This window comes from Sphaerodactylus townsendi, linkage group LG06 (assembly GCF_021028975.2).
Source record: "Sphaerodactylus townsendi isolate TG3544 linkage group LG06, MPM_Stown_v2.3, whole genome shotgun sequence".
NCBI classification, from domain to species: Eukaryota; Metazoa; Chordata; class Lepidosauria; order Squamata; family Sphaerodactylidae; genus Sphaerodactylus; species Sphaerodactylus townsendi.
The window spans coordinates 129,742,580-129,763,776 of NC_059430.1; the positions used below are offsets into that span (position 1 = coordinate 129,742,580).

General features: G+C 47.5%; 1 protein-coding gene across 1 annotated transcript; it reads right to left on the reverse strand.

The window, feature by feature from the left end:
* Positions 1–1,725: 1,725 nt before the first annotated feature.
* Positions 1,726–20,017, reverse strand: QPCTL (glutaminyl-peptide cyclotransferase like). Its single transcript, XM_048502366.1, has 7 exons — positions 19,730–20,017; positions 15,527–15,673; positions 12,597–12,884; positions 11,382–11,534; positions 10,699–10,798; positions 8,162–8,278; positions 1,726–2,574 (listed from the first exon to the last, which is right to left on the reverse strand). Exons 1-7 carry the CDS (start codon positions 19,985–19,987, stop codon positions 2,429–2,431), a joined length of 1,209 nt encoding a protein of 402 aa, XP_048358323.1. The 5' UTR covers positions 19,988–20,017; the 3' UTR covers positions 1,726–2,428.
* Between the last annotated feature and the right edge of the window lie 1,180 nt (positions 20,018–21,197).

Genomic DNA, 21,197 nt, shown 5'->3' on the forward strand with positions numbered 1-21,197 from the left:
ATGCGATTTTGCCTTAGTTATGCCCCCCTCCCTTCCCAGCAGTAGCTGCAGAACTTGACGCGAGTCTAGCAGGAGGTGCACCGGGCGCGTGGCAGCCTGCACCCAGCATGCATTCGCTTCCCACCCGGCGATCGCACAGCGCTGCATCCTTGCCACAGCCCCACCCAGAAATGCCCGCCACGCCCCTGTCATGCCCAGCCCAGCCCCATTGGCACTACAACACAGTTTGAATCCCACCACTATGGGAACCTGTTAATAAAATTTTTGGATCCCACCACTGGAAGGAACAGTGGGTAATATGATGAGATAAGGCTGACTCATGGATCAGAATGCGGTGGAGCCCAGAAAACAAAACAAACCGTAAACAGATTCCCAAACCGGAACATCTGCTAGGTTGGCGTTTTGCTAAGTGAGACATTTGCATCATACCAATGCCTTTGAAAGCAAGACAAAGATGATAGAGACGAATAAAAAAGTAAACCTTTTATTTTTAACTCCTCCAAGAGTGAAGGGAGGGGCTGATGTATTGACACACACCACCAAAGGAACTAGTACAGTCCTAATTGAGAAGAAAGGACTCTACCGCTTCCACTCTTGAAGGTGGAAAGGGAGGGAAATCAGCTGAATGCTTCTCTATATAAAATAAAGTCCTCTATGACAGAGGAAGAAGGCTGCTATGAGACCCTTCCTCCATTTACCTGAGAGTTTATTTATTAAACCCCGGTTACCAGTTAGATGCTGTAAAAATCCCACTTAAACCTTCTCTGGCTTCTACTGCAGCAGCTGGTGGATGCAGAATTCATTACCCAGTTAGAAGATTCCTTCACGGAAGAAATAACACGAAAAATGCACACAATGGGTATCCCATCACATACAGGCTCAAAGCAGTTTCCAGGAAGGACTCGGCTTACCCCTTTGAAGCTGTCTTATGACCCTTCAATAAATACTTAAGAATATCAACCTGTATTGTCGAAGGCTTTCACGTCGATCATTGTGTTGTGGTTTCGGTGTGGTTGCATTCTAGTAGTATCTCCTGACGTTTCGCCTGCATCTGTGGCTAGCATCTTCAGAGGATCAGGTAAAACGCCAGAGAGAATGCTGCTAGACACGGGCTATACAGCCTCGAAACCACATGTTAAATATCAAACCTTGCCTCTGCTTGGTACAAAACAGGATGACTGGAGAGTATACGGTGGCTAAAGTCAAGACTGGAAGTCCCATGACCCTTCACAGTCCAAACGAGGTTTGAATTGTACATCTCTCAAAACAAAGACGCTTCTGCCTTCAGGAACAGGTGCGTTTTAAAATCTAGGTAACTGAACGAGCTGTGGAAGCATAAAAGCAACTCTTAACAAAGTCTAAAAAGGAAACCTGGGACCCACAGCTCCAGGCTGTTTTGGGGAAGAGCATGGCTTCGGCATACCTCCCACTAAGAGTTCCTCATCCCCGTCCCCCAACAAGTAGGAGCTACTCTCACAGTGGGCTCATCCTCACTTTGTAAGAGTGGCACCTTCCTGGACCAATGGGCAAGGGTGAGTTGTGCCATGGAATATAGGGAGTCAGTAGGAGACTCTTATACTCCAGATACAGGATCACAATTCCCATCAGCCCCTTCCAGCATGGCCAATTGGCCATGCTGGAAGGGGCTGATGGGAATTGTAGTCCATAACATCTGGAGTGCCAAAGGTTCGCCACCACTGGTCTATGGCAGTGGTGGCGAACCTTTGGCACTCCAGATGTCATGGACTACAATTCCCATCAGCCTCTGCCAATTGGCCATACTGGCAGGGGCTGATGGGAATTTTGTCCATAACATCTGGAGTGCCCAAGGTTCGCCACCACGGATCTATGTTCTCAACAAAGGCTCCGAGGTGCCCGCCTCCCCAGAAGAGTCATCCAAAGTTAATTTCCGGCCCCAACAAATCACAAACACAAGAACAGATTGCTAACGCTTTGTGGACGGGTGGAGCAACTTTGCGGAGCGCCTGGAAGTCCCCCGCTCTTTCAATCATCGGGTCCACAGGATCAGACAGGAAGAATCCAGAGTGCAAGAAAGTCTCTTTTTCTTTGCTCTTCATCGAGAGGTCTGCCTCGACTCATTAGCCACAGGCCTTGTGGGACTCCTGATACCAGACTGGAGGCCACGGCTGCGGGAGGCCACGTTCTGCCTCTCCCTTCCTCCTGTAGGACAATGTTTCTGCAAGGGTTACGCTTCCAAGTCTTAGTCGCCGATTAAGAGAACTCTGACTTTCGAAAGCTTATACCCACGAAGTCTTGTTAGCCTCCGAGGGGCTATTGGACTGGAATCAAGCTGTTTGAGGTCTGAAGAAGGCAACCGTACCTTCTGCTCAACGCAAGCATACTTTGTGGCTATTCCTTGTGCCACTGGACGGAGAACAAAGAGGATTTCTGGGTCAGTAAGATCCCCTTACAGCCACAAATATTCTGCCACGAAAGCTGCCAGGATTTTACACAGGTTCTCCACTGTGGGTCGGTGCAAGTTCGCCTCTGTGTCCTCCATGGTGTGCCAGAACTCGGGGAAAGGTGTGGCGATGAGGTGAAGGACCGGAACACCTGCCAAAAATACAGACAGTCACATACATTTTAAGTCCAGGGATGCTTGCAAACGAGAACTTCCACACTGAGAGATCGTTTGAACTCTAAAAGGAGCAGCAGTGGCGTAGGAGGCTAAGAGCTCGTGTATCTAATCTGGAGGAACCGGGTTTGATTCCCAGCTCTGCCGCCTGAGCTGTGGAGGCTTATCTGGGGGATTCAGATTCGCCTGTACACTCCCACACACGCCAGCTGGGTGACCTTGGGCTAGTCACATCTTCTCGGAGCTCTCTCAGCCCCACCTACCTCACAGGGTGTTTGTTGTGAGGGGGGAAGGGCAAGGAGATTGTCAGCCCCTTTGAGTCTCCTGCAGGAGAGAAAGGGGGATATAAATCCAAACTCCTCCTCCTCCTCCTTCTTCTTAAAGGGGGTTATTTGACCAGAAACATCAAATTCTAATTGGGAAAGCTGACGGGTCTTGCTCCCCACGCCCTTTGGGAATTCCATAGACAGCGGAGTTAAGTACCTTCACCATTTAACTTCGCCTAGCCTTTGAAGATCAATTTCTGTTGCTAGGTGTAATGTTCTACCTTTGGTAATAAAAGGGAGGAGGCATCTAGACACCCCCTATCAACAAAGATTATGTGCGTGCTGTTCGAAAGATTATGTGCGTGCTGTTCGAAGAGCAGGATCTTTCCCCCACCCTGGATATTCCCAACAGGTATATATACTCCACTTGCTTCCCTACTATCAGATCCTCTGAAGATGCCAGCCACAGATGCAGGCGAAACGTCAGGAGAGAATGCTGCTAGAACACGGCCATACAGCCTGGAAACCGGACAGCACCCAAGTTTTTGAGGAACTATTTGGTCAGGCGCAATCACTGCCTACATAGTAGTAACGGCTAAATTATTTTATGTGTGCGTGAATGTTGTGAATGTTCAACGTTGTTTTAATGTATTTTAATGTTTTAATGTCTCAGTTAGTAGATAAATGCCCCTTTTTACTAACTCTGTAACTTATAATGCCAATAAAGGCTTTGGAATTGGAATTGGAATGTCTAGTTTATTGCTGATATGCCAGTGAATGTTTGATGAAACTCCCATACTGAGCTGAGAATTCGAAATCCCCCAAATGCCCAGCAGTCAAAAACTAGAACAAACCCAAATGCCCCCTAAGAAAAGCGATGGGAGGGACTCCAGGTATTCCATTTTGCTTCATCCTGTTTAGGCCCAGGAAGAGCAGCCTAGAAAAGGACTGAGCTCACATCATAAGAACATAAGAACAAGCCAGCTGGATCAGACCAGAGTCCATCTAGTCCAGCTCTCTGCTACTCGCAGTGGCCCACCAGGTGCCTTTGGGAGCTCACATGCAGGAGGTGAAAGCAATGGCCTTAAGAACATAAGAACAAGCCAGCTGGATCAGACCAGAGTCCATCTAGTCCAGCTCTCTGCTACTCGCAGTGGCCCACCAGGTGCCTTTGGGAGCTCACGTGCAGGAGGTGAAAGCAATGGCCTTAAGAACATAAGAAAAAGCCAGCTGGATCAGACCAGAGTCCATCTAGTCCAGCTCTCTGCTACTCGCAGTGGCCCACCAGGTGCCATTGGGAGCTCACATGCAGGATGTGAAAGCAATGGCCTTAAGAACATAAGAACAAGCCAGCTGGATCAGACCAGAGTCCATCTAGTCCAGCTCTCTGCTACTCGCAGTGGCCCACCAGGTGCCTTTGGGAGCTCACGTGCAGGATGGGAAAGCAAGGGCCTTAAGAACATAAGAACAAGCCTGCTGGATCAGACCAGAGTCCATCTAGTCCAGCTCTCTGCTACTCGCAGTGGCCCACCAGGTGCCTTTGGGAGCTCACGTGCAGGATGGGAAAGCAAGGGCCTTAAGAACATAAGAACAAGCCTGCTGGATCAGACCAGAGTCCATCTAGTTCAGCTCTCTGCTACTCGCAGTGGCCCACCAGGTGCCTTTGGGAGCTCACATGCAGGATGTGAAAGCAAGGGCCTTAAGAACATAAGAACAAGCCAGCTGGATCAGACCAGAGCCCATCTAGTCCAGCTCTCTGCTACTCGCAGTGGCCCACCAGGTGCCTTTGGGAGCTCATATGCAGGATGGGAAAGCAAGGGCCTTCTGCGGCTGTTGCTCCCAGCTTCTCCAAAGCCCTGCGCAAAGTAATCACCTCCCAAACCGTTCACGCGTGCCCTACGATGCCAAAAGATTGCATGCAGTTCTGATGCCCCAAATCCTTTAACTAGAAATGCCAGGAACTGGGCCTTGGAATCAGCACATCCTCCACGGCATAGAACATGATGAGCTACAAAATGAACACAAACAGGTGTGCGGCGTGAAACTAATTAACCCAGGAAATAGCGCGGCACACCGGCTGGCTGGCAGTGAAAACGTCAACAATTATAGTCAAATGAATAATCTGCTGTAGTCTCAAAACTCAAATGTCTCTTATTGACATAAGTTCTTAAACTGTTGGTACAATTTTGCATAGTAATGTGTGGAGACGGAGCAGAATGTGTATAAAAATTTGTATTTGATCAAGAAATATGGAAGTCATAGAACCAAAGATTGCAAAGAATCAAAATGGGAGCTTCTGTATAGTGACCAGAAGCCTGCATTTTTGCAGTAGGTCAAAAAGGCATGTTACCAGCTTGTCAGTGACTATGCAGGCAAGCAAGATAACATCTTTAGTATCTTGTCACTGAGGGCCAACGTGACATCAGAAATATGCAATTTATAACTTTGGTTTTTGGGTTAGAAATGAATGTGATTAGTTAAATTACAAAGTGTTTTTCTATATAGTTAAATGAACACAGAAATGATAATGAGAGATTCACATGTATTTGTATTTCACTATAATTCTATTGTTTTAGAATCAGTGTTTGTAGAATCATTTGAAGTTTTAACATTTCAAACTGGAGAACTGAAGGAAGTTTTATGATCCTAAAGAATGCTGCATAGCTTAAGGACATCTCTCTCTGGGAGAAAACAGGTTTTTCTTGGAGACAGAGGCTAGCTTTATTGCTGCCCCTTTTGCATATGCGCAGAGAGGGCACGCACTAACAGCATGCAGTTTGAGTAACAGAGATTTAAGGTACATGCTTGTAGCACGTGAAAGAGGTATGGATTAGTACGTGAAACTTAAGGGGATGGATTGTGTGACGTCTGTACTCTTTGTAACTATAAAAATTAAGGTTCTTCCTCTACTAGGTGTGTCTCTTTCGAGAGCCACCCAGGAGGGGTAACCTCCTGTAACTTTCTGTATTTTTGTGTCTATAAAATTGGTTCCTTTGTATGAAGTGTGGGTGCCTCTTACCCTTAAGGGGACACCCTGGTCAGATACTTATGCTGTCCAGTAAACTTACCTTCTGTTTCAAAATTGCTTCTTGCTTGTTTTCTAACTTTAAGTTTTTCTTAAACTAATTCAGCTGTGTAGGACCAGAGACGCGGTCCTGGCCCTACAAATGTACTGAGATGCAGCACCTCTTTATGTTTAGGTATAGTTCATAAGAAGCTAGATTCCTTATTCAGTGCTATGTATCTAAAACAGCAGAAAGCAAACCGCAAAAGTCCATAATAGAGTGCGGTGCCGGCAATATCTTGCCCAAGAGTTTGAGTGCTGCTCCGCTGTTGCGAAATTCAAGCGTCACTGTCTGTAAGCTGCTCCGCTGCGGTAATGCCAGCCTCGATTTATGATGATATGAATAGTTCAATAGTTCAATTCAAACGCAATCGCGTATTTGCGTTTTCAATCATCCATCTTCTTCAGGAACATGCTAGTTTACTACAACTTAATTAAGCCAACTGGCTGTAATCTAAAAATAATAACATATCATATAACATTATTCTTAATATCATAGTGACACTTTTCATAATTACATATTACATGGCATCAGCAATACCGTATATACTCATGTATAAGTCGAATTTTTCAGCACATTTTTAATGCTGAAAAAGCTCCCCTCGACTTATATGCGGGTCATTAAAATTTTTGTTTTTACTTTGCCGGCCAGCAGGGGGCGCAGTTTTTATGCTAGCGGCACCAAAATTTCAGGGTACCCTCAGAAGACACTTCTGATGATACCAGCCAAGTTTGGTAAAGTTTGGTTCAGGGGGTCCAAAGTTATGGACCCCCAAAAGAGGTGCCCCCATTCCCCATTGTTTTCAATGGGAGCTATTAGTCGATGGGGCTACCCTTTTGAGGGTCCATAACATTGATCCTTTCTGAATCCAACTACTTCACCAAACCTGGCTGGTCTCATCAGGAGAGTCTCTTTATGATACCAGCCAGGTTTGGTGAAGTTTGGGTCAGGGGATCCAAAGTTATTGACCCCCAAAAGGGGTGCCCCATCCCCCATTGTTTACAATGGAAGCTAATAGTAGATTTTCCATTTCTGATAATATCCCTCTTAAAATCTAAGTTGGGTTACATTTGGACATACAGATGATGATGAGGAATCCAGTTTTGAAGCATTTTAACTCCTGTGTTTTAGCTTGGTTGCTGGTTGAGCTAAGGTTTTTGTACTTTTAAAGTTATTGTTGATACCATATTGTTCTTGTTGACCCTCTTTTCCACTTACAGAGCCAGTTTACTGTTTTTCTTTGAAACAAATATTCAAAAACATTTAACCTACTGATGCCTCAATTGATGTAATTTTATTGGTATCTATTTTTATTTTTGAAATTTACCAGCAGCTGCTGCATTTCCCACCCTCGACTTATATGCGAGCCAATACGTTTTCCCAGTTTTCTGTGGTAAAATTAGGTGCCTCGACTTATATACGAGTATATACGGTATATATATACATATGTTTTGCTCTAAGAACTTACATTAGACAAGATATCTTAGACCTCAGCCTTTAGCTATCCATGTGTTGTCTGTGTGCTACTGCCTAGTGACAGTAATTATATGTTCTTCCTAATCAATCACAGGTGTGAACTACTCTGCTTGCATTCAGTTGGCAGGAAAAATCAAGATCTTTATTTAACCCAAATATATGGCTTTGGGATTTGAAAATGAACTAATTTTCTTCCTGTAAAACAAATTTGTTTAAATCAACAAATATTTTTTAAGAACCAGAAATCTCATATCATTTTCTGTGTGTCCATGTTCCCTAAAGTGTGTTACCAAGGGGGCTTCTTCTCTGCTATGGTGTACATTGGTAAAACGACACGTGCTATCAAATTGAGGATCTCCGAGCATAAATCAAATATTAAACATAGCAGAGAAGAAGCCCCCGGGTAACACATTTTAGGGAACATGGACACACAGAAAATGGTATGAGATTTCTAGTTCTTAAAAAATACAAACAAATCCCATTTGTTGATGTAAACAAATTGTACCAACCGTTTAAGAACTTATGTCAATAAGATACATTTGAGTTTTGAGACTACAGCAGATTATTCATTTGACTATAATTGTTGCCGTTTTCACTACCAGCCATCCGGTGTGCTGCGCTATTTCCTGGGTTAAATAGAATATGATGAAAAACAAATAATCCCCATTATGGGAAATTTTATTCTGGTCACAGAGTTCACACTGCTGGACCCGACAGCAAGAGAAAACAACTTGTCTGTAGTGGGAAGGGGGCGTTACCTCTCTGGAGGAAGGGAATGTGGTCATCTTGGACAGGGCCATAGAGGGGATGCCGGCTGAAGTAGAGCTGCTCTTGGGGGTGGGATGCCAGAAGGCCCAGGCGGTGGAGCCGTCTTTCTGTGTAATGCAACAAAACCCCAGAATTCACATCTGAGCACTTTCAACAACAATCTCAAACGGGTGTACCAGCCATGCACTGGTTCCAAACATCTTGTATTTCTCTATCAGGGCTGCTGGATCACATGGAAATTGGCCTCTGGATGCACCAATCAAACACCCAGAACTAGAAACTTTTGCATGCATTGTGAAGTCGTTACGATGACGCAATGAAGAGACGAGACGCAGCGATATCAGGAAACCGGTGGAGAGAAGCCAGCGGCTAATCTAGCTGATCTGGCTAGCCTGCCGAGCTGGGGTCCCTGGCACCTTTATTAAGGGTTTGGGAAGGCAGGAGAAAGTTGCGCAATTCATGACTCAGTGGAGGGCTGCGTACGTGCAGGGGGAAACATTCCTGTCTGGGTCGAATCTACATTCAGGCATCTTGTGACCCGGGTGTCTGGGGGATCTCGTGATGTGCGTACGTGTGAGCCCAGGGTGGGGACAGATGGCGCAGGCATTCCTGTGCACTTTCTGAAGCTCTACTGGGTTCGCTAACGCACCCCTACATTGCTTGCTGCCCAGGAAATGAGTCAGACAACTTAGCAGGGCAGGAAATAGCTGGGTCTCACTATTTAAACACGCTTTCCTGGCCTGCCATTCAGACGGGTCTTCACGACAGCTTCTAGAAGTCCTAACTGCAACTGAGGTGCTTGATCAATTAAATGGGCGCAGGACAGCAAATGACAAGTCAAAATCACAAAGTAGACTAGAGTTTTTGGAAAAAAGAAGGGAAGGGCCCAGCCTTATCCAAGAAATAGTTTGAAAGGATCTGCAGGTGAGTCAGCCCACTAGCTCCCTGAAACCTCCATGGTCTATTTATTTATTTATTTATTTATTTATTTATTTATTTGTTTGTTTGTTTGTTTGTTGGATTTATAGGCCGCCTCATCCCCGAAGGGCTCGAGGCAGCTCACAACATACTATACAGGTGCCAACACACAACCCTGTTTTACCCCCTTTGAGACCTAGGCTCATTCCGCACATGCAGAATAATGCACTTTCAAACTGCTTTCAGTGCTCTTTGAAGCTGTGCGGAATAGCAAAATCCACTGGCAAACAGTTGTGAAAGTGGTTTGAAAACGCATTATTTTGCGTGTGCGGAAGGGGCCCAATATTTTGGGTGTCAAAGGACCTGATGACGAACATCTTATCTGGCAGGTGGGATTACTATATAGAGACTTAATTAGTAAAAGAAGCCTGGGTTCTATACACCAACAATCCGTAAAATGCATAACAACAATCTCATTAAGACAAATCATTAAAATAATCAGTTAATTTAAGAGCAGCAACAATTTACTTTAAATAATAAGATTAAGGTATTGTCGAAGGCTTTCACGGCCAGAATCACTGGGGTGCTGTGTGGTTTCCGGGCTGTCTGGCCGTGTTCTAGCAGCATTCTCTCCTGACGTTTCGCCTGCATCTGTGGCTGGCCTCTTCAGAGGATCCTCTGAAGATGCCAGCCACAGATGCAGGCGAAACGGTCAGGAGAGAATGCTACTAGAACACGGCCAGACAGCCCGGAAACCACACAGCACCCAAATAAGATTAAGGCAAGCAAATTAACTAAATAATAAGATTAAGGCAAGCAAATTAACAACAACATTGTTGTGTAGACTTTCAGGCCCCCAGTGAAATTTTGCCTGGCCTGCAAGAAAAGCAGCTTGTCCTTTCAGAATCCAGATTCTGTGGGGACTAGCTGTATCACCTGCCCAGATGAGGAATTATCCCCTTGTTCTGTGTTTGTGTCCCTTTCCCATATGGCTCACCTGGGATCCAGCACCCTGATGCTTGGGGGAGGGGCACTTGATGAAATATTACAGAAGCCTCAGATAGGCCAAACTTTCAGACCGTTGCTTCAGGCCACATCAGTTCACCATATTTTTTTATCTGGTCCTTGCTCTGAAGAGTTCAGAATACTTTACTTCATTCTTCCAGCTTCCCTTCTCCCCCCCCCTCCCAATGACCCCAGGACTCTGCGTTAGGCAGAGTCGAGGATCACCCACTGAACTTTGAGGCTAAGTGGAGATTAGAACTCAAGCCCCACCACACTGACCCTGTTAAGTCTGGAAAATCAGCTCCTCCACGTCAGTCTGGGAACTCACCAATGCCTCAGATAGGCCAAACTTTCAGACCGTTGCTTCAGGCCATATCAGTTCACCATATTTATTATCTGGCCCTTGCTCTGAAGAGTTCAGAATACTTCACTTCATTCTTCCAGCTTCTCCCCCCCCCCCCCCCCAATGACTCCTGCGTTAGGCAGAGTCGAGGATCGCCCACTGAACTTTGTGGCTAAGTGGAGATTAGAACTCAAGCCCCACTACACTAACCCTGGTTAGGTCTGGTAAAATCAGCTCCTCCACGTCAGTCTGGGAACTCACCAATGCCAACAAGCCTATCAAACCACCCGGCGGTGTCCAAAAAATGATTCTGGATGTTCAGCCGGTCTGCGCCCAAAAGGTCCAGTAAAACAAACAGAGCCTGCAAAGGAAGGAAAGGTTTTAAACTGAAACTCCCTTCTCCAGCACCCCCTCCCTTGACTGAGGGAACAAGGAGACTTGGGCTCATTCCGCACACGCAGAATAATGCACTTTCAAACTGCTTTCACTGCTCTTTCAAGCTGTGCGGAATAGGCAAAATCTACTTGCGAAGCTGATGAAGACAATGGAATACGCTGGTTATGCGCAAAGCGTTTCCCTCTATAATTTGATGGATTACTGCATACTGGTCACTTACCTGTTTTGGATGTAAAAAAAAACTTTTCTACTTGATTGACTAATTCTCTTACTTACCTGATAGACTTTGATACAGGAAACTGATTTGCTTAAGAAGTTGTTGTTATGGATTGAAAAAATATGAATTGTTACTAAAAAGGAAACGTTTCATGTTTCTGAATTTGTGAATGATACTTTGACTCAGACAATTGCAGCCGGAGTGCAAAGGGTGGTTATTGTGTTACTGGAGAAAAATGAACGACCAGGAGGCAGAGAAATGGGCCGCTGGATTGAGCTCATTGTGCAAACCAGGGTAAACGTCACACATGACGGTTCAAAAGAACACTCACCATGGCCTGCAGCTGGGAGACACCCGGGCGGAGTGAGGCTTTGGCCATGCGCTCTGCCAAATGGCGTGCCCCGTAGAGGGAGTCGGTGTCAGTCCACTCCTCAAAGGCCTCTTCCCCATCGAGAAACAGCAGCTGCAGAGATACCTGGGAGCCCTAAAATGCAAAGAACTGTCTGGCTCAAGAATGCCAAAAGCCAGAGTAATTAAACAGGGGGAGCTCACTGCTTCTGGACGTAGGGAAACACTGGAAGTTTGTCTGGCTTTAAAAAGGGATGAGGGCGATCCAGGGGAGGAGAAATACAGCAGCGGCTATTAGTCATGATGACCCAACAGAAGCTCCACATGCAGAGGTAGTAAAGCAGAATAGTATGAAGAAGAAGAAGAAGAAGAAGAAGAAGAAGAAGAAGAAGAAGAAGAAGAAGAAGAAGAAGAAGAAGAAGAAGAAGAAGAAGAAGAAGAAGAAGAAGAAGAAGAAGAAGAAGAAGAAGAAGAAGAAGAAGAAGAAGAAGAAGAAAGCTCAAGTGGCAGAGTGGGGAATCAAACCCGGTTCCTCCAGATCAGAGTGCACCTGCTCTTAACCACTACGCCACTGCTGCTCCCAATGGATTTATACCCTGCTTTTCTCAACCTTAAGGAGTCTCAAAGGGGCTTACGACAGAGACCTCGTGAGGTAGGTGGGGCTGAGAAGGGAGCAGCAGTGGCGTAGTGGCTAAGAGCAGTGGCTAAGAGCAGGTGCACTCTGATCTGGAGGAACCAGGTTTGATTCCCAGCTCTGCCGCTTGAGTTGTGGAGGCTTATCTGGGGAATTCAGATTAGCCTGTGCACTTCCACACACGCCAGCTGGGTGACCTTGGGCTAGTCACAGCTTCTCGGAGATCTCTCAGCCCCACCTACCTCACAGGGTGTTTGTTGTGAGGGGGGAGGGGCAAGGAGATTGTCAGCCCCTTTGAGTCTCCTGCAGGAGAGAAAGGGGGGATAAAAATCCAAACTCTTCTTCTTCTTCTGAAGAACCAAGGTGACCAAGCAGGTTTCATGTGGACGAGCAGGGAAACAAACCCAGTTCACCAGATAAGATCCCGCCGCTCATGTGGAGGAGTGGAGAATGAAAACCCGGTTCTCCAGATTGGAGCCCACCGCTCTTAACCACTACACCACACTGTCCCTCCCTCCTCAGGAGCATTTCCGTGTTCTCGACCCTTCCACCAGCATCCCTCACCTGCTCCTTGGACCTCAGCAGCTCCTGGTCGAGAGCGGTCACCAGTTCCAGCAGGATCGAGCAGGGCACGGCTGAGTCCGTAGCTCCCAGGAAGGCCCGGCCATGCCTGTCACGTGGGAAATACTTTGAGTCGTAGTGGCAGGCCAGCACTAAGCGCCAGGGGGCAGTAGGGTCCAGAGTGGCCACCACGTTAGCAAAACTCACTGGGCCACGAGGGGTCTGGTCCTCAAAGGAGTCCAGCTCGACATGCCAGGACGCGAGCAGCCCTTTTAGGCTTTCCATGATGACCTGGAGCAGGGAAAGAGAAGAAGAAGCAAGCCTTTATTGGCATAGACAGCAGTACAACAACAACAATAATGATGATAATGATAATAATAATGATGATGATAATAATAATGTTAATAATGTTAATAATGATAATATCGATAATAATGATAATAATAATAATAGGATTAAAAAGCATACACAATACAGGAAATACATGTTAGGTCGAAGGAAATCTACTGGCGTTTAGTAATTTCCAGGAGAAAGTCTGCCACTATCATACAGAGAGAAGGATCAGGGTTGTCCAACAAGTAGTGCAATCTAATTAAATCGGGGAGATCGGGTAAATGTAAAGGAGTAAGATTCACATACTTGGATGTGACTTCCTTGAATCTGAGACAGTGAAGTCATTAGTGGGCCAGAGATTCAACGGAACCATTGTTACATGGGCACAATCTTTTAGTCTTTTCTTGCTTATTAAATCTGCCACGTAACAGGGCAGAAGGCATAACATTAAACCTGGCGAGCATTTTGGCTCTCCTTTGAGCAGGGTTTATTAAGCAATACAGGTAGTGTGCTAAGTGGCCCCGTTCAAATCTGAGAGAAAAATACAGGGGGGAGAATGTTGCAGGGGAAGAGTGAAAAACCAAGGGCTACGGTCAGGCGTACCGCACTAGTGTCCACCCATGTCCCCGGGCACACGCCTTTCGGTCACGTGGGGGGGGGGGGCCAGATGCCACTCCTCCTGACAAAACGGCGTGTGCCCAAGCCACCAGATGAAGTGCCCCCACTCCCCGGCTTCCTGCAGGCCAGATTCTGCCCTCCCCAGACCCTGTTTACATGCCTCTTATGCCTCTGGCTAAGGTGCCAACACAAGTCCCAGAGCCTCACAGAGTTCTGATGATACTACTGGCTGGCCAGCTATACCCTGATGCTCTTTCCCACAACATGTTTCCTTTGGGGCAGAGATTTCCTTGCAGACAGTGGCGTAGGAGGTTAAGAGCTCGTGTATCTAATCTGGAGGAACCGGGTTTGATTCCCCGCTCCGCCGCCTGAGCTGTGGAGGCTTATCTGGGGAATTCAGATTAGCCTGCGCACTCCCACACACGCCAGCTGGGTGACCTTGGGCTAGTCACAGCTTCTCAGAGCTCTCTCAGCCCCACCTACCTCACAGGGTGTTTGTTGTGAGGGGGGAAGGGCAAGGAGATTGTAAGCCCCTTTGAGTCTCCTGCAGGAGAGAAAGGGGGGATATAAATCCAAACTCTTCTTCTACTCTTCTTCTTCAGACATCCCATGACACACAAGGAAGCCATGGCTTCCTCTTGCTTTGTTTTCTCTTGCTTTGGGGTTTCTGCTCCCTCCAGTCTCTCCCGCCACCCACACTCCTTACAGGCATTTCCTGGAGATCTGCAGCCGGCTTCTGCGAAAAGCACAAAAATATGGAGATAACACCGAAATATCAATATAAAAATTTAAAGGGCTTTAAAAACAAAGCCAGCAATCTTGGGACAACCCAGGAGCGACCCGGAAGAGAAACGTGAGGAGACTCCACTGCAGAGTGAAGAGCCCTGAGGAAAGCACTCCGTGCATAAAGGGCTAGAAACAGATATGATGCTGCTCAGCACGCCTCGTTAAAGCACTCAGCGGCTTGGAGAATGAAGTGTGGTCTGGTAAGCGTAGCACAGGGGTCTGCAACCTGCGGCTCTCCAGATGTTCATGGACTACAAATCCCATCAGCCCCTGCCAGCATGGCCCATTGGGATTTGTAGTCCATTAACATCTGGAGAGCTGCAGGGTGCAGACCCCTGGCGTAGCAGATGCTGTGGCAATCAAAGACCTTGGGGGCCCCAGGTTGGAATCCTCACTTTGACAACAGAATCTCGCTGGGTGATCTGGGGCCTACCACAAACTCTCAGCCGGATCTATTTCACAGGGCTGCTGTTGTAACAAAACGGAGAGGGCAGCTGCTTTTGAGTCCTGTCCTGGGGAAGAAAGCGGGATATAAACAAAGAAGTACAAATCCTCCCTGCCACTCCAGCCTCTTCTATGTAGGCCGCTGTCTCTCAACTCCAGTTTGTCAGGTGCAATAGAAGAAGAAGAAGAAGAAGAAGAAGAAGAAGAAGAAGAAGAAGAAGAATTTTGGATTTATATCCCCCCTTTCTCTCCTGCAGGAGACTCAAAGGGGCTTACAATCTCCTTGCCCTTCCCCCCTCACAACAAACACCCTGTGAGGTAGGTGGGGTTGAGAGAGCTTTGAGAAGCTGTGACTAGCCCAAGGTCACCCAGCTGGCATGTGTGGGAGTGTACAGGCTAATCTGAATTCCCCAGATAAGCCTCCACAGCTCAGGCGGCAGAGCTGGGAATCAAACCCGGTTCCTCCAGTTTAGATACACAAGCTTTTAACCTCCTACGCCACTGCTGCAGGTCTATCTTAAAGGGCTGTTGTAAAAATTATTGAACGAAGGTTTTGTTTAAGCACTGGAAACGAACTGTATAAACACGTATTAATATTAGTTGTTGTTTTTTTAAATCAGGAGGAGTGGAAGAACAGAATAACGCACACACGCACACTCAGATTCTGTGTGGAAATGTAAAATTTTGCAGGCACACAATTTGGTTGGAGGTCAGGTGAGAGGTTCCGGGATGGGCAGGGGCCCTGAACTTACCAGCTGGACTTGGCGGCTTCCTCTGCTACCTGGGTACCTCTCGATGAGTATGGGTTGCAGATAGCTATGCCAAAGCCGCTGGAGGTTCACCTGGGAGGCCAGGTGCCTCAGCCGGTTGCTGGACAGGCTCCGGGGCTTGTGGCTCAGCTGCCAGAAAGGGGAGACGGCACATCAGAATTCAAAGATTGCCAATTACCCCCTCTTCAAAACCACCTGCTGCTCTTAACACCATCCCCCTTAGCAAGGTTGCCCCCGGGCAAAGCTTTTCCGTGCATACAGCGATCAACAGCTGGACAGAAGCATCCCTAACAAATTCTGCCATCTCTGACTGCTTGTGTAACCCCCATGCTCAGAATGGGTTGACCCAGAAAGGGGTGGAGACTCAAAGCTGCAGAGCTCATGTAGTTTGGAGGAGACCAGGCTACCAGACTCGGACCTTGATTTCTATAAGCCCTTAATACCTTGTTAAGGTAACTGCAATGTTGTTGGGAACTACTGGGAAGGTCATTGAACATAACAACAAGCCAGCTGGATCAGACCAGAGTGCATCTAGTCCAGCTCTCTGCTACTCGCAGTGGCCCACCAGGTGCCTTTGGGAGCTCACATGCAGGAGGTGAAAGCAATGGCCTTCTGTGGCTGTTGCTCCCGATCACCTGGTCTGTTAAGGCATTTGCAATCTCAGATCAAAGTGGATCAAGATTGGTAGCCATAGATCGACTTCTCCTCCATAAATCTGTCCAAGCCCCTTTTAAAGCTATCCAGGTTAATGGCCATCACCACCTCCTGTGGCAGCATATTCCAAACACCAATCACACGTTGCGTGAAGAAGTGTTTCCTTTTATTAGTCCTAATTCTTCCCCCCATTGCTTTCACATCCTGCATGTGAGCTCCCAAAGGCACCTGGTGGGCCACTGCGAGTAGCAGAGTGCTGGACTAGATGGACTCTGGTCTGATCCAGCAGGCTTGTTCTTATGTTCTTAAGGCCATTGCTTTCACCTCCTGCATGTGAGCTCCCAAAGGCACCTGGTGGGCCACTGCGAGTAGCAGAGAGCTGAACTAGATGGACTCTGGTCTGATCCAGCTGGCTTGTTCTTATGTTCTTAAGGTAGTTGTTTATTTTTGCTATGTTGTAAATGTTGGAGTTTATTGTTTCAGGGGTTTTTTATGTTTGTAATGGGTGAGAGTTCTCCTGGAAACCTTCCTCATGTTGAATCCTGTTCATCAAGCCCTTGGAGTCTTCAGGGGCCAACCCACTTGCAAAGAAGAATTGGACTCGGCAGATTCAGTAGACTGTAAATATAAGGACTTGAAAATGCAACCTGAACAGGACCTTGAAGTGTGATGTTAAATGTTGATGTTATATGTTAAGAAAGTAAACCATTTTGTTTTTAAAATGTGTTGTTGCAAACTCATTCCAAGTTCTGCCCCACAGAACCCACAGTTAGAGGTTACACTTGCAAAAGCTCCAGGAACAGAACCGGTTAAAAAAACCCAACAATTGGTAGACTGGAAGTTCCCTTCTCTCCCACCTCAGTTTCCATCTGCTGACATTCCCACAGAACCGTCAATAATCAAGGCCCAAACCAGTGGTGGGATTCAGCAGGTTTGCACAGGCAGAACCGGTTATTAAAATGGTGCTTGTAAACAACCAGTTGTTAAAATTATTTTAACCCCACCACCGGAACCGGTTGTTAAATTATTTGAATCCTACCACTGGCCCAAACCATTATGCAACATGTTAAGAACACATGGAATCAGAGGTGGGATCCAGCAGGTTCTCACCAGTTCCCGAGAGTGGGTTACTAATTATCTGTGTGTGCCGAGAGGGGGTTACTAATTGGGTCTGCTTTTCCCTTAGAAATTCCATTAGATCCAAAAATCATAAAGTCCTGTTGTTTCCTCTGTGGCTGGTTAGCGAAGGTAGAAAACGGGTAATTCTCCCTGTTGGGCTGTTTTTATTAAAAACATGTTTTAGAAATATGGTACAGTTCCTTGTTTAAGGAAAGTCTCCTTCTTTTGATTTCTAGAAACAAAATTAAGTACTTGAAAGTATTAAGTATTTGACAGGCAGTCAATTCGAGGAGAAGTCGTTGTTTCTGTTGGCAGTGGACGATAGGACTTGCTATAATGAATTTAAATTATGGACAGAAAGATACCAGCTGGAAATTAGGAACTTTTTTTTACAGTAAGAGTTTTTTACAGTAACAGAGAAATTATTAATGCCCCGCCCCCAGAATGCCCACCCACGCCCCCGTCGTGCCCCGTCCAGCCCCATTGGCGCTACGCCACTGTTTGAATCCCACCACCATGGGAACCTGTTACTAAAATTTTTGGATTCCACCACTGCATGGAATTCATGTGGTGGACATGCTTAAAAGCAAGGAAATGTTGGATTATGGTGCATAATGAAATGCAAAAGATATTGAAAGTTAAGTTTATATTAGGTTTGAAAAGTATATATTTTGCCAAATAACGTACCAGCAGGGTATAATGACTTTTTAAATACAGTGGAACCTTGGTTTTCATTGGTTTCAATTGATTTTTTCAGTGAAAAATTTGTCTTGGTTTTCATCGATTTGCAGTAAGGTGCAGGAGTTTGTGGAGAAAAATCACCCAGACAAAGCTGTTGCAAGCCATGTCTGCAACTTGTTTAATGACAATGTCTTGCCACATTTCAGACAAATCTTAAGGAGGCGTCAGAAACAGACCTCTTGGGACAGCTTTCTGGTGTGACGTTGGTCCACTGGCTCTGAAGCTGGTCCTAGTGTTATTGTTTGTGACTGTTTTCAGCATTAAACACTATGTTGATACACCAAAAAATGTGGTTTTGGTATGTTTTTGGGAGTGCCTAGAACGGATTAATTGGATTTACATTGATTCCTATGGAAAAGTTTGCCTCGGTTTTCATCGGTTTCGGTTTTCATCGATTCTTTTCGGACGAATTACCAACGAAAACCAAGGTTCCACTGTATATGGTCACAGCGGCCAGAATGGCATTTGCCATTCTGCAAAGCAAACCTCCACCTAGATCTTATAGAATGGATGAATAAATTAATAGAATATTCAATAATGGCTAAACTAAGTATGGAAGAAAGTGGAATGGAAGAAAATACGTCATTTTGGACTATGTAAACCAACGAATAATCAGGAACTGCCCCAAATGCGAGGAAGCTAGGACTCGGCTTTTGACTTTCCTTCCTGCTAAGTTTAAGGAATGCTCTGTTGCTGGGAAGGTTGCATTCTTACTAAACAACTCTTCTTCTGTGATTTTAAATTCTGTAGCTAGGTTCCTTTTAGGAACTTTGGAATAATACCTGTGATGGTTTTGTGCATGGAACATTTGCCTGGACAATGCTGGCTGTTATATTGGTATTATGCCTAATAAAGGTTTTGTGTATGTACGAATAATCAGGAACAATAAGGACTGTATGTATTGTTAATTTCATTGTATATGGTAAATTGTATCGTCTTATTATACTGTTGTAAGCGGCTGAAGTGCTGCAGCAGGTAAAAATCAAATCAGTAAATAATAGGCAGTGGTACTTTGCTAGCCTGGCAAGCAACTTGGGGAGGGGGCTCTGTTACCGGATGGTGTTGTGCCGGGAGCTGTATGGGGATTTTCCAGGGAGGGCTGTGGGTTTGGCTTTTTGCCCCGAAACCCAACCAACCTGACCTAGCATTTTCAGGAGGGGTGTCAAACTCTGGCCCTCCAGATGTTCATGGACTACAATTCCCACCAGCTCCTTCACCCCTGGTCGATTCAAACCCTTGTCCAACTCTGGCCCTGCAGATGTCCATGGACTACGATTCCCATCAGCCCCTGCCAGCATGGCCTAATCATTAGACATGCCGGCAGGGGCTGATGGGAATCGTAGCCCATGGACATCTGCAGGGCCAGAGTTGACACCCCTGCTTCACAGGAAGACATTATGCAGGCTAGTGTGTGAATGTGGGTAGGGGGGTTCAGCAGAGAAGAGAATTGCAAGGAAGGATGATCGGAAAACCCAGCGGGGGCTTCTAGCAAAAGCACAGGGCCCAGGTGGGCATGCTGGCAGGGGCTGATGGGACTCGTAGTCCATGGACATCTGCAGGGCCAGAGTTGGACACCCCCCCCTGCCCCAGCCCATCTCCCCACAAATTCCACATGGCCCAGTCTCACAGCTCCTCCCCAGAGATACCCGCGCGCCCCCCCCGCCCACCTACCTGGAAACCCCCGATCTGCTGCAGCTGCGGCGCTTCTCCCTCGGTCCCCAAGTTCGCGTCCGCCGCCTCCCTCCAGGGCAGGTAGAATTCCAACAGGTAGAGCCCCAGCAGCGCTGCAGCGGCCAGGGCCAGCAAGAGGAGCCCCAGGCGCAGGGGGCGGACGGGGCTCCGCCGGCGGGGCGCAGAGGGACCCCCCAGGCCCAGCGACCCCGGGGCTGCCCCCATGGCCGGCCGGAGCCTGCGCGGCCCTTGGCGCATGGCGGCGCTTGCTTGCCTCGACCAGCAGCGGCAGGGGCGGGGCCTGGCCGAAAGCTCCGCCCCCCCGGCGGGAAGCATGAATGGGCGGGACGCCACGCCCACGCGGCTGCCTCGGGGGGAGCCACGCCCACTCGCGAGGGCGGTGCGGGCTCGGGAAAGGCTTGTAACCAATCCGGGAGCCCACCGCCATCCAGAGGCCCGCCTCCCCCCCCCCCAGTTTAGGCCACGCCTCCCGAGCAGAGAAGGCGGGAGATAGGCTACTGAAATCCACATCAGCACAGAGCAGGCACGATTGTGGGTCGTTGTGGGTCATTTCTCCCCCTCGTGCCCGTGGCGTTAAGGGGGCAGCGGTGCCGTCGCTCATTCATTTTTTCTGGGGGCCATGAGTCCTTTGATGACTACTATATTGGGGGGGGGGGCGCAGCAAGAGATTGGGGTGTGGGGGGGGAGTCTGAAGCCCTTGTAATTCATACAGCCTTGACAACGAAGAAGAAGAAGAAGAAGAAGAAGAAGAAGAAGAAGAGGAGGAGGAGGAGTTTGGATTTATATCCCCCCTTTCTCTCCTGTAGGAGACTCAAATGGGCTTACAATCTCCTTTCCCTTCCCAACCCCCCCAACAAACACCCTGTGAGGTAGGTGGGGCTGAGAGAGCTCCGAAGAACCGTGACTAGCCCAAGGTAACCCAGCTGGCGTGTGTGGGAGTGCACAGGCTAATCTGAATTCCCCAGATAAGCTTCCACAGCTCAGGCGGCAGAGCGGAGAATCAAACCCAGTTCCTCCAGATCAGAGTGCACCTGCTCTTAGCCACTGCTCTTAGCCACTACGCCACGGCTGCTCCTTACAATCTCCTTTCCCTTCCCAACCCCCCAAACTCCCCAACACCCAAAGGCTTACATCCCCTTTCCCTTCCCAACCCCCCAAACAAACACCCTGTGAGGTGGGTGGGGCTGAGAGACCTCTGAGAAGCTGTGACTAGCCCAAGGTCACCCAGCTGGCGTGTGTGGGAGTGCACAGGCTAATCTGAATTCCACAGATAAGCCTCCACAGCTCAGGCGGCAGAGCGGGGAATCAAACCTGGTTCCTCCAGATCAGAGTGCACCTGCTCTTAGCCACTGCTCTTAGCCACTACACCACTGCTGCTCCTTACAATCTCCTTTCCCTTCCCAACCCCCCAAACAAACACCCTGTGAGGTGGGTGGGGCTGAGAGAG

Bases quoted from the DNA above. Each gene is read 5' to 3' on its own strand.
- QPCTL (XM_048502366.1), bottom strand. From the start codon at position 19,987: ATGCGCCAAGGGCCGCGCAGGCTCCGGCCGGCCATGGGGGCAGCCCCG. The intron at 15,674-19,729 runs GTAGGTGGGCGG...CCTTTCTGGCAG, and splicing joins AGCAGATCGGGGGTTTCCAG to CTGAGCCACAAGCCCCGGAG. The intron at 11,535-12,596 runs GTGAGGGATGCT...TTTGCATTTTAG, and splicing joins TGCTGAGGTCCAAGGAGCAG to GGCTCCCAGGTATCTCTGCA.